Source organism: Uloborus diversus, chromosome 10, assembly GCF_026930045.1.
Source record: "Uloborus diversus isolate 005 chromosome 10, Udiv.v.3.1, whole genome shotgun sequence".
NCBI lineage: Eukaryota > Metazoa > Arthropoda > Arachnida > Araneae > Uloboridae > Uloborus > Uloborus diversus.
This window is the reverse complement of record NC_072740.1, coordinates 6,615,868-6,629,655: the sequence shown is the minus strand read 5'-3', so window position 1 is coordinate 6,629,655 and position 13,788 is coordinate 6,615,868. Positions and strand designations below refer to the sequence as shown.

At 34.9% G+C, this 13,788-nt stretch overlaps 1 protein-coding gene across 1 annotated transcript in view; it reads right to left on the bottom strand.

Annotated features, from left to right (window-relative positions):
- Positions 1 to 5,236: 5,236 nt before the first annotated feature.
- Positions 5,237 to 13,788, bottom strand: part of LOC129231638 (cholinesterase 1-like) — a 30,686-nt gene continuing 22,134 nt past the window's right edge. Inside the window, exon 5 of the mRNA XM_054866002.1 lies at positions 5,237 to 5,545. Coding sequence (XP_054721977.1) covers positions 5,237 to 5,545 — 309 coding nt within the window. The remainder of the gene's footprint in view (positions 5,546 to 13,788) is intronic.

Sequence of the window (13,788 nt, the reverse complement as noted above, 5' to 3'; positions counted from 1 at the left end):
TTGTGTACATGACGAAGTTCATACTGTTACAAAACTATATTAAGTAAAATGCAAACATTGAGACACATTTTTACAATTGGAATATTATACTTCAAACAAAACATTTGCTCCAAAATTTTCAAGACTATTTTTAATAGTCAACATTCAAAATTTCAAGCAAAGGCTGAAATAGATCAAATACTATAGTTTGCAGTCAATTTTAATAATTATGGAGTACCAGTGTTATATGAATCTGTTGCACAATATGCTTGTGTTTATTCAGCAAAATCATTTGAAGTGAAAGTAAACGTTTGACGCTTCAAATTTTCATAGTCACCAAATTTTGGGCAATCATCCTTTCATTCTGGCCAATTCGACAAGGCCAAAAATATTTAGTGCTCAGAATATATTGATATTATTAGCATGCTTCATACTACATTGAACCCGCACCTGCTATACAATGTTGATGTAGTTAGTATGTGGTGAACTGATGAATAAGAGCAGGGAGAAAGGTTGTAGCACTGATGCAAAGAGGGATTAGTGAAAAATATGTAGAACATTGAATAAATAAATTTAAAGGGAAAAAAGCTTAAAAACATTAGAAAAAAGTAGCTTTTACTGTGTCAATTTTTTTTGCGCGCCCCGGGGGTGGGGGGGATCAGCGAAGTTCGTAATTTTTACGGAGGGGTTCCGCGGAGGTCTGAAGTTTGGGAACCTCTGCATAATCAATAGGGACACATATTAAAATTTCATAATTTTGAAAAAAACTTTCAAGTTTCAATTATGTATATTATTGTTTAAGACAACAAAAACTAACCAGTAAACATCGGATCATATTTTTTTCCCTTTCTTTGCACGTATTGTAACATTTGAGGCAGAATCACATGAAACTACTATTGTTCAAAGCCTTAATTTTCTCCAATGCTGTTTTTTTTTGAGCAATCATGATTGCTTATTGTTCTTACTTGACCCTCCTTGATGTTGTGGTTCCTTTTTCAACTTGGACCAGGGCCTCTGCAGCACCACCGCCCGCCGTCCTCTGCGCGGGCTCCTCCCGTCCTGAGCACTGTCTCCCGACAGAACCCAGCTTCTCCTGGTCGGTGGCGTCCATGTCCTACACACACGCACGCTCGCACACGCCTACGAGCGTATACACAGGTCTACGCACACACTCAACTACACACGTGACCGCCCAGGAGGAGGGGCAGGTTTGGGGGGACAGGAGCCGTTTCTGGAAACAATAACTCTAATGTGCAGGGTCCTGTCGCAACTCGTGATTGCGAAACACATAATATGAATTCAAAATTTCAGAATTCAAATTATTATTATTATTTTTTAATTAATTAATTATTATTATTATTATTATTATTTTTTTTTTTTTGAGTTGTGACACTTTCCTTACTGGGATGCGATATCTTGATATCTTCACCGCGTGTAGTATGGCATGATGAGTCGTCGAAATTGGACGGACAAATGCAAAGGTTTTCTGTCACTGTCCGGAGCAAACGACCAAATTTATAACATTTGCTAAGAAGAGTTTTTGTTCGTAAAATATGTTGTGGATGAATGAAAGTTGAAATAGCAATTTTTAGTTTTTAGAAATATTCCACTTAAAGTAAGAGAAAGAATTTCCAGTTCACGTAATTAACATTTGACTGCCCAATTAACCTTACTGTCATAAGCTAGTAACATTAACCTTTGCTTAAACCGATATTTTTTTGGTTGCAATAAAAAGCTAGTTGCTGTTTATTAATTTTTTTTCTTGAGGGAAATAACAAAAAAAAAAAAAAGTGGTGACTGGAAAAAAGAAGTGGCTATCAATAATTTTCCTTCTACTCGCCACTGGCGACAAGAAAAATTTCGGAATCTTGATCTTCAATCGTCATTTGAATAAACTGTGGCAAATATGAGCGTAGACAGTTTCACATTTGGCATTTTTTTAAGCAGTTTTAGCTTACTCATTATACCGTCGTCTCAGAGCAACAGTAAGACATTTAAACCTAGGAAAACCACTAAGATATCCTATTGTTGTTCTGAGGCAACGATGTTGAGTGCTTGAAATCATTCTGAAAGCAAATACGTATTTGAGTTGACCCTGAGCCTACTGATGCGGACGGTTATTGTTTTATCGAAATATATGTTTGACAAAATGTGGGAAGCAAAATGCCCATTAAAATATTTTTTATCTTGAATCCTATTTTAAATTCAGTTTCAATCGCCTCAGATAGATTCATCATTAAAACTAAATTTCAGTCAAAGTTGAGCATATGAGAAGAATCTAATACAGTAATTATACTTCATTGAAGAACTACATTAGAATAATATTCGATGAGATAAAGAAAAAAGCAGACACCTTATTTAAAATAATTTTGCCCTCGTTATCTGATATCTAAATTTCACCTATCGTCATAACTACACTTTTTTTAAAAAAATTTAATGATTCTACTTTGTTGTCCAATAAAAAAGAATTCGCATTTATTCCTTTGTTATGATCAAAATTGAGACATAATGAATATATTTCCGCTTCACACGTGATTGGAATTATATATACATATATATATACACTTCTATACGAAAAGTAAAAATATGAAATGCTAGATGTTGTATGTTTAGAGATGAAATTACACGAATCAATTTTTCTAGTACATTTAAGAACAGAGCAGGTTGATTCGAATTAGTATTGTACATCTTCCACTGCTAATTTGCTAAGGCGAGTCACAAGTTTTGCATTAAAGTACATGATTGATTTCTTTAATAATGACTTTTATGATTTATGATCACAACCATCTTAATAATTAATATTTCTTGCTGCAGAGATTTGGTCACTCAAGTCTTCACTTTTAGCATGGTATATGTTTCTCATCACTATTTCTGCGCTATAGGCTAACACTTACTCATAGAGCAAAAATTCTCTAATTAACTAAGTTAGGCAGCTCATTTTTAATACGTCAACTTCACATACCTCGTGCCAGAACTCAATGCTACTGTGAGATAAGTAAGCCTAAATACGTTTTTTTTCTTGCATTTGACGCACACGTAACAGCACACGTTGAGAAAATTCACACACGTCAAATATTGCAAAACTTATGACTCACACTAGTGATTGCGTAATCGCGTCAGTTAATTACGATTTCTAAGCTCATGAAAGACGAGAGCGGTCAAACTCCAAAAGATAGCAAAAACTCTGGGACGGCGTAGAAAGCACATTGTAATATTTTCTTTATTAAGTAAAAGATTGTCATGAGCGAACGGATTTTTTTTAAAGCAACTTTAAATGTGCCTTAGCCCTTACACTGATGGGGAAAATAAAGTTATTTATATTGGAACTATGGAAGTCCTGCATACTACATATTGCAGTTGCAGCATATTTAAGACTTTGCAGAAATGCAAGCAAGGACCTATGAAGGCAGAAAACTCTAATATTGAAAAAGTCCCAATAGCTGAATTCCCTTCAAAGTTTCCTTTCTGGCACTTATTTGTCCATTCTATTGCACAAGCTACCTAAATTTTACCAAATCCTTAAGGAGTTCCAAAAAAGTTCACAGAAAGGCAATTAAACTCAAATAACTAGCTAGTTGTTGCAATCCCCCTATAATTAGATAGGTGACAAAAGGATTTTAATTTAATTCAGAGATTCAAACTACACTACTTTGATAGATAAAAGTTTTTGGACGGCAAAAAAGGTAAGAGAAAATAAAGTTGTACTTTTTGACATTGAAACTAGCACGCATAGAGTAGATGGCATCAAATTGATTACCTTTAATTAATGAATACACAGGTAAAGGCAGATTGTAAACGAAATTTCTACTCTGGTTACTCTAAAAAAAGCAAATACGGATCCAGCTAGTTGACAAAATACTAGGTAGTGGGGGTATCACATGCAATCCACGAAAAAGGAGATTAATTCCAATGCCCCTCATACGAAATTTCAATCCAGTAAAAAAAATAATTTCAGTCAATCTTCAAATAGTAAAACTGGAAAAAAAAATGATGCAAAAATATTCATAAACATTTCTCTCAAGTAGCTGAATGTGAAAAAATATTGTTATGGATATGGTACTTTTTTTCACATTCTATTATACTCAATACAACAATGTAACTCTACAAACTTCCACTTATAGCTATTTTTTTATGGTTTGATATGATAAAATAAAACAACGCCTGGCTTTCTCCGATGACCAATTATTTAATTTATTTTATTAACTCTCAGGAGAAGCTTAGCAAATGAGCACCAAAAATTAGTCCAAAAAGGGAGAAACAAAATAATTTCTTGAGCCAAATTTTAAAATTAGGCTCTCAAGTCCCCCACCCCGTCCTTCCGTCTACCTCTGTATTACAGAGTGCATGGAGCAAAGTCTATTTTGTATCGGATACACCCACGGAAAATTATCAACACTGAAATCCCAAAAACACAAATTTGGCTCATTCCTCAGGTTAAGAGAATCACAAGGGCCATGACCGGCTAGAGCCGTGCTTAGATTGAACTGGTTTTCTCGTCAGATAAACCATGATATTTCAAGGCTCAATATGTTACTGACAGATTGTAAAGCAACACAAGGGTCATGACCGGCTAGAGCCGTGCTTAGATTGAACTGGTTTTCTCGTCAGATAAGCCATGATATTTCAAGGCTCAATATGTTACTGACAGATTGTAAAGCAACACAGAGGAGCCCCAATCTTTTTTTCCCTCAAAAACATTTATCAAGGAGTACAGCAATTGCTGCTCAATGACCGATATTTTGCTTCACTTTTACATGAGGTCAAAATGTACATTCATTTACTTCGAAAAAATTCATAAACATTTCATAAGGCTCACAGAAAACCAAGCCCATACAATAATCATGTCCTAAAATCCTACTTGTAATCAGAAAAAAAATATTAACAGTAAGAAGAAAAATATTTACAATTTGCAGAAAACTAATCTTTTGGAGATCAAGAAAATCATTAAAAATGTTGGGAAACATTTTCTTCTTCATAAAATTTGGATCTTCATAAAGTTGGGATCTTCATAAAAGGCTTTCAGAAAAGTGTGAAATAAAACACATAATGTACACATAATGTGTGAATAAACACAAAATGTTAGGTTGAAAAAACGATAAAATTGGATATGTTAATTACTAATTCGAATCAATCTGTATTATTTTGTAAAGTACAACAATCTTATAAGCCACTTAATAATTTAATGTATTCATAGAAATTGACGAAAACTTAATGAATGAGCATCCAAAACGTAGAGAGTTTGAGAAGCACCTGTGCTTCAGCTAACCCAAGCGTAATCCGTGAGCCCATGTGAAGACCAAAACTTGCACTTTGTCTTGTGGTAAGAAGTGACTAGCGTGATGTTTGAGTTGAGCAATGCAACAGAACTGGGGTACGTCAACCATTCTTCCGGTTTCACTTGATTTCCCGCTGTCTTTACAAATTCCAATACTGTGCGTTGGACAGTGTCTCTAAATGCAAAATCTTCATCGGAGGGAAACTCAATATACCGATGGAGTTGGTTGAAAAAAGCAACAGCCTCCCATAAATGACTGCTATAGATGCCGGGATAGTTGGACACTCGAACCTAAGAAGAAAAATGCACATTTGAATAAATATATTTTCAAGAACAGGGTGGTTATAATTGCAAGGGCGCACCCCCTGAAATCGCGAAGCACCCCAAAAGTAAGAACCCCCCTATAAAAAGAAAAATGCCGCTCAAAACACCCCCTTCCCCTGAAAATTTCAATGGCGCAGTCTGCGTCATGACCTCTCCTAGGTGGGAACCCCTGTATAACTAAAGTGTCCCTGTTTAAACTATGGTTTAAAGCTAAGTACAACATGCTCTAATATACGTATGTCATTAAAGTTTTATAAATGCTATGTATATATACATTATACAGGGTGTGTCACAATTCTCTCACGGGGTTTGGAAAGCTTATTAAAACAAACCAATGCAGCACTAATATTGACAATGGAGAAAGAAACTGTACAAGATTTGTTTCACAAATGTTCGATACGCGAAACTTTCGTCATGCGGCAAAATTAAGAAATACGTTTTTTTTTCTTGTTGGATTTTCGTCAAAATTTTTAAAGTCCATTATCTTAGGAACGGTAGAACATATTTGGTAGCGGTTTGTTTTATTTAAAAATATATTGTTTCTTGTTTAAAAACATATGAAACATTTTGAAATATATGCTTTAGTTTTTTTACACAGTCTGTTTAAAAAAAAATTTAAATTTTTTTTTTTTTTTTGATTTTTCTCAAAAATGCCAATTTCAAAAATTTTCACTTTTTTTACAGTTTATTAGTATCACAGAGAACTACGTTCCCTGAAAAGGAGAGCTTAAACTTTTTCGTTTCACAGATTTTAGAGGCATTTGAAAAAATGAGGTTTTTTAAGCAACTCTTTACGAAATGGCAAACCTGAAAATTCAAAGAAAAAAAATTCAATATCCTGGATAAAATGGCGATTCAAAATGAAAAGTTTCGCTATATGACTGAGTTAAAAGTGTGTTCAATAAAAAATATAACTCATGATGACGCCAGCTCGGAAACGTCGTCAATCAAATGTTTCTCGCAGAACTAAAAAGGCCGGTTAAGAAAATACACGTCACGAAACTCAGCCCCCTGAATCACGACAAAAACAAATGCAAGATGTTAGAGATGAAAATTGAAGTAGTAGACTAGCAGGGCTGGGCGATGTAGGAATTTCTACTTCGTGATGCATCGCCAACCTTACAACCTTACAAGCAAACAAAAATTCAGGCAGCGAAAACGCTATCTGCTTTTGTCACACGCTGCGTGCGACACGTTCCCGAACTGACAGTATGGCGACTGGTTGTTGATATGGTGAATTTTGATTACTGTCATGTGTTTAGTGACACTCCCAAGCTTAAGACAAATCGATTGACGTACGAATCATCAAAATTAGCCAAGGCGTTTAGTCTTTACACCGCCACATAGGAAACAAAAACACATTACCTCCTTTGCGCCGCGCACACGCAGTCGGGTAAAAAAGGAAACCGACTTCGGTTAATGAGGTTTCAGTTAAATGAGTTTCGGATAAATGAGGTTCTACGTAAAGAGGATGTTTTCTTTTGGACCGACATGTACATTAAACTCATCGCATTGTCACTTATCAGAACTATATTTAAAAGACTACATAAAAAAACCCCTTGGTATAAAATTTAAACGGTTTAGGTCTTTTCAGTCCTTTCCATTTAAGTCGCTAGTATGAAACTGTCTCATTTGAGCCTGCGATTTGACATTTTAGATTACCACAATTGGCCGTAAAGCACTTAACTCCCAAAAATTGAAAAAAATACCAGAGTTTACGGATATAGTCTTAGTCTTTTGTTCACAGAAATAGAAAAAAAAAAGTTACTAACAGAAATAAAAAATACTCAACATTTTAGACTCAACATTGACGCCAAAGTGAGGTACGCAAATAATTTTCTTGGACATTTAAGTAATTTGAGAATTTTTTTTCTTCATTTTTTCATTCAAAATTATACTTAATTTTTTCTCTTACCTTTGGCAACGGAGAAAAAGGAAATTTGAAGAGATTTATTTATCTTTTTTCTCATTTTATTTTCATTTATATTCATTAATTTATTTATTTTTCGTTCACAAATTGTTAAAGATTTTGTTTCACAGAAACATTATTAGCTTCTAAAGGCAGCTAAAATATTGGTAGTCTTTGCATTACACAAAAAGCGTTCTGCTAATTATTTATTTTACATATTCAGAAGTTTCATGATGGAAAAAAATGTTTTATTTATTTATTTATTTATTTGTATTTCTGTTCTTCACTCTGTCTCTCGTATTTGTTAATTGTATTGTTAAATATTTGACCAACTGTTAATAAAATCTTCTTGCTGGAAATATCAATAATGGTTGAAATTTATTGAAACTTAATGCAAAACCTTAAGCATAACGCAAAACATAATGCACGATGACACCCTGATCCCATGATAATAATAATATTTAAAGAGAGCTTCCTGCTAAATATTTGAAAGAAAGGATCTAAACAAAAATGAGTCACACCCTGAATCCAGTGTGTTCCTGAACATTTAAAAAAAAAAAAAACCTTGATGCGGAAACAGTCTTTATAGACTGATCACATGATAAAATTACTTAAAAAGAAAAAAAAGAAACAACGCACACACGAGTAAATTATACTCCTAAACACAGGCAAAGAAAAAAAAAATGCTGAAATTGTCCTGATTTGGGCAAATCAATGCCTTTTTGAATCAAATTCTTCCAGTCGAAGATTTTTCAAAAACTCAATACCAACTAGAGATATCTTATTCAAAACTAAATGCGTGTGTGACGATATCCCCCCCCCCCCTTTCTCTTTCATAAAGGAGAGAAAAGGGGGTTTGCAACGCGTACATACATATCTTATGCTCCTGAACGTAAGCAGCAAAAGTCGGTGGAGGAAAAATACTGCAGAAAGAAGGTGTTCCAAGAGGCCACCCAAGATCGTTATGCTAATGTATTGCTGGTCGTTCATAACGCATTTGAGTACCAGCTGGTTCTTTTTCATTCCACCTATGTTTAAAAAAAGGAGTTTTTCAATCTGATGTAGCACAAAAGCTCCAATTATACGCAAAATTCGTATTTAACCAATAGTCCGTCAGTTTGAAATGATTTCAAATTCCTAATTTGTTTATTTCTTAAAATGTGTTAAGCAATGTTTGCATAACATTCATGAAAAACAAAAATTTAAATCTACTTCAGAAAACGTCTTTGTCTACAAGGCCTCGAAATTTATGTAGATGAAATACTTTAGCTTAGAAACGAAAGTATTTGCTGCATCTTATTACTTTCAAACATGCAAATTTAGAAATATATTTTCCGCTAGCAGCCGTATTTTGTCTCCTATGTCTTAATTTTTCTGCCAAGCATAAATAAACTGGAGCTTGTAACAGCTGTCGCAATTCTGTAAAAAGGCTGCAAATTTTATTTAATTTATCAAATATGAAATGATATCTTTTAAAACACGAGATTGATGTGCATTTTTGTAAAAATAAAAAATATCACTCTCAAAAGACTTTGATAGTGAAGTGTCCTTAAAAAAAGCGACGAAAGTTGTTTTACACGCCTGCTTTCGTTTCCATTTGATTTCGCCACTTCTATTAGGGTAAACACTTCATCCAAGGGATACTATTTAGGCAGGTTCCACGTGAGAGCTGCTAAAATGATCAGTGATGCACCTCCTTCCACAAATATCGAAAAAGTTTTCCGAGAATGTGGTCCTGATGCACTTGGAAATAGAAGAAAATATCTCTTTATGAGCTTCATTGATAAAACCAGGTGCCGCAGACTTGAACACATTTGAAGAAATGAGAAGCAAAGGGATATAAGTGGACATTTTCAAGTTTTGAATAAAACAACTTTAAATATAAGCTCCTAGGTAGGCTTTCATTGAATTTTTTTTTCTAAACCATGCTGCACAGCAGCACCTACCAGGACTACTAGTACTATATCTTGCCCTAAGACAGAGGAGAGGTTCACCTACCATATGCATTGGTTAGCTCCAAATTTTTAATTTTGCCACTTGCATCCCTTTGCTTCTCACTGCCTCATTTCAAAATGAAATTTTAGAAATTTTGTCCAGAATAATCAGACTCAAGAAAACTTTCACCATGCAATATGATTCGGCAATTATGCTTGGATGAGTCATAAGTTTGGGTGACTTGAACACACAGTGAATTTTTGCAAAGTACTAATGTGTGCGCATGGGCGCGAAGTGTGGAAGATAATTAATAAAAAAAAACGGTATTTAGCTTGCTTACCACTCAGTATCATTGAGTTCTGATGCAGTGTACGCCGGTTAATTGAATCAGTGGTTAATTGAATGAACCACTTTAATGAATCAAATTGTCAAACACAGAATAAGTCCAGCTTTATTGAATTAGACGCTTTATGGAATCAGCCGCTTTATGGAATCAAAACTGTTTGGAACAAACGTGATTCATATAAGCAGCGGCCACTGAACACGGTATATGTCAAGTGGACGTAATAAAAATGAGCAGCCAAACTAAGTTAACTGCAGAAGTTTCGCTTTTTGAGAGAGAGAGTCAAGTCGTAACGCAACCGAGGCAACAAGAAATGCAAGGGGCGTTCGGAAAGTAAGCTCCATTTTGAAAAAAAAAAAAAAAAGAACAAGTACAGATAGAGCAAAGAAATTTATTGCACTAAAATCTCATCACCTTCACAGTATTTTTCGACATAGCTCCCATGATTTTCCAGGCATTAGCCAGAGCTTGGTACAAGCTTTTGTGAACCCTCTTTGCAGAATGTTGCCGCCTGTGTAGTCGACTATGGGGTAACATGTTCTTTGAGCTCATCATCGCTTTTATACCGCCGACCACCAAGAAAAGAATTAAGATGCTGAAACAAATGAAAGTTGCTGGGAGCGAAGTCGGGACTGAGCGGAGAATGGTCAAAAATGTCCTAACCAAAGCCCGGTAAGTGTCCTCATGATTGTCTACAGTGGTGTCAACATCATATGAATAGGTTTCCTAAAAACTTGTACCACGTTATGATAAAAGCTTGGAAAATCACGGGAGCAATGTCGAAAAATAGCGTACGGGTGGTAGGTGTTTCTGCAATAAATTTCTTTGCTTTATCTGTACTTTTTCCTTTTTACTTCCTTTTACAAAAAAAGGAAGTATTATATTCGCGAAAAAGTTTTCACTCAAAAATCGGCCTAAATTTCCATTTTGCTCGCCCCCGAATGAATATTGATTTTTTTTTTTTTTCAACCCGACCACACGTGGATACATGCCTAAGAACGTCTAGACACCTGAAGAATCCATTTTGACGATCCCTGAGCTAATTACGACGAGTTTTCTCGTGACGTCCGTATGTACGTATGTATGTGTGCATGTGTGTATGTATCTCGCATAACTCAAGAACGGCACGTCCTAGAAAGTTGAAATTTGGCACATAGACTCCAAGTGGGGTCCAGTTGTGAACCTTCTCTTTCGGTTGCATTCGGGTGTTCCAAAGGGGGTCTTTTGCACCTTTATGGGGGTAAAATCATTGTTAATTTCAATGTAAACTCAAGCGGTGCTATAATTTGGCAAACACTTAGCAATATATCGCCAAGCTTTTGGTCGCCAAGTTTTGTCACCAACTTGGCGACGAATTAGGCGGGTTTTTTTTAAAAATCTGGTTTCCATTTGGCCACATTAAGAGAGTTAACCATTGAATCACATTAAAACTGCCAATATTGGGAAAATTTATCTGTATAAAACGTTTTCTTTGCTTCGGTTCGCAACAGACTTGGAATGAAAGTATTTAAACTTTTTTTGCTTACTCCGAGGCACTATTATCTTTAAATTGGAGTAAAAGGAAGTCATGTGATGCACACATCAGCTCGTTTATTTCAAAACTAGCCGCCTGCGGCGACCAGCTGGTCCGCCTTTTTGCGCCAGGGTTGCCGCCTTCGGCGCTGATTAGACAATTTAGCGATTCTATATCAATATTTTACTCTATATCAATATTATCATTCGCCTTTTTTACGCCAATGTTGGCCTCTTCGGCGGCTGCTTAAATAAATTTTGTGTTGAATAAAGTATTTTCTAGATCTATCTCCCGTTATGTCCTTTGTAATATTTTAAAGGGGGGGGGGAGGCACAAAGGGACTCTTCATGCAAATTTTGTCGGAAAATAACAAAAAGCACTTCCACTTTTATGAGAAAGCATTGTTTTTTCAAAGTCATGGTGTGTGTTTGTGTGTGTGTGGGGGGGGGGGTCATTGATCCCCCGTTGAAATTCCTCTATTTCTTACTGTCCATCTACTGTATCCACCTCTATATATGTCCATATATAGTCCCTCTTTCTCTCTATCTATCTATCTATACGATCCATGCATATCTACCTCTGATAGTAATTAAAAATCCTTTTCTATATAAAAAAAAAAAAAAAAACATTTTTTGCTCACTTAATATCATCTCTCTATCTACCAAACCTAACCACCAATCCCTACAAAAATCATGCAAAATACCGCAGGCTTTATTTATTTACTTAAAATTGCACGCAAAAAAAAGGCTCTAAGTACCCATAAATATAGCAAAACGTCCAGGAAAAAAAAAAAAAAAGAAGTTGGGAAAATAAAGATATGAAATCTTTGAACGTTGGAAAAAAAAAGTGAAGAGAAAGCAAACGATTTCAGTTAGGTCACGTGATTAGGAAGTGCGGAACTCAGCCGGCAATGCTTACAGGTCGCGTCGTGTTCTGCATTTAAAAAATTGTATTAAAAAGACTTTTGCGTATTTTTAAAAACTTTTTTCTTCTGAAGGGGGCGGAATGTTTTTGCTATTACCAACTAAAATTTTGGAATTGAGGGCTCAATACTTTTTGCAGGATGGGTTTCGAAAAAAACTAAACCCAGAAAAAAATGCGAAATAAAGGTTTTTTCAAAAATTTATAAAAAATACAAAAATTGCTCTATCTTCAAATTTTTTTCATTCATCCTATTTAAAATTAAATTTACTACACTATAGTACAAAAAATATTTGTGTGGTGCGATTGGTTCGGGGTCTGTGAGGTAAAAAGTACTAAAAAGTGCAAAAAAACGCATAAAACATTAAATAACTTTTTTTCTAATTAAAATATCAAAAATCGAAGCCCGAGGTGCACAACTTCAGCAAAAACTACACCTGTATACCAAATTTCATCTTTCTAGGCCTTACCGTTTTCCCGGGATGCGCGCCACACACACACACACACACACACAAACATCTTATTTTATTATATGTATAGATAGAAGATGGAACTTACTCTCCGAACCACCCTCATATACGCTGTGCTAAAGGTGAAGGCATGGGTGACCACTTACTGAAACAAGATGGCTATTATAACATCAATATTAACTGTAATGATCAAAGTTGTACTCAGAAATCTTTTTCGGCGAGTGTCCCGCATTAGAAGAATGTCGAAGCAAAAATATAAAGGTATCACTATAACACGTTGAAGTACCGTTTTGTATGATTTCGGAGGAGTTTGGACTCAAAACCCACTAAAACAACCTCAGGTACGGTTTTGATTATAATGGTTGTGTTTATCATCATAAAAATCATAATAAAATGATATTACCGTGGTATTAAAAAAAAAATGGTTGAAAGATGGTTTAAGACGTTGAACATAATGGCCTGTACTTTGAATACTAGAGTTCTAAAGTTATCAAGGAATTGTTGAAGAATTACAGCATATTACTTATTCCAAAACTAATGACTCATCCTAGTATAAGAGAAATAGGCATTGAACATGACACCCTAGATTACTCCAGGAACCTTTACTTACCTTGATCCTCCCCTAAAATACCTCAATAAATACCAAACTTATTTAGCCCTATTATAAAAATGATATTTGATTATTAAATATATATACATATATATTTTACCGGGGCAGAAGGTCTGGATGTAACGATGTATCGGAAAACCGGTGACGTTGAAATTGCAGAATACAACTCCGTAAAATGGTTAATGGGGCAGGTTTGACGTATATCACTCACCATGGTTGTATATACTAGTTCTGGAGTAAGTTCTTCTCCTAAAAAGAGAAAAACTTTAGTTAGACATACGAAAAAGAACAAGAAAAGAACTATACATCCACTCCCGCGTTCGTTATCTTCACATCCGTTTTAATGTGCCAGCTATAATCACCAGTTTGAGATTTAACACGAGTCTTTCTATAGCTCTTGAAGAAAGGGAACCTGGAATATGCTTAAAAATAAACACTAGCTGTAAAAAAAAAAAAAAAAAAAAAAAAAAAAAAAAAAAAAAAAAAAACACTCCAGTTTTACGCTAGAT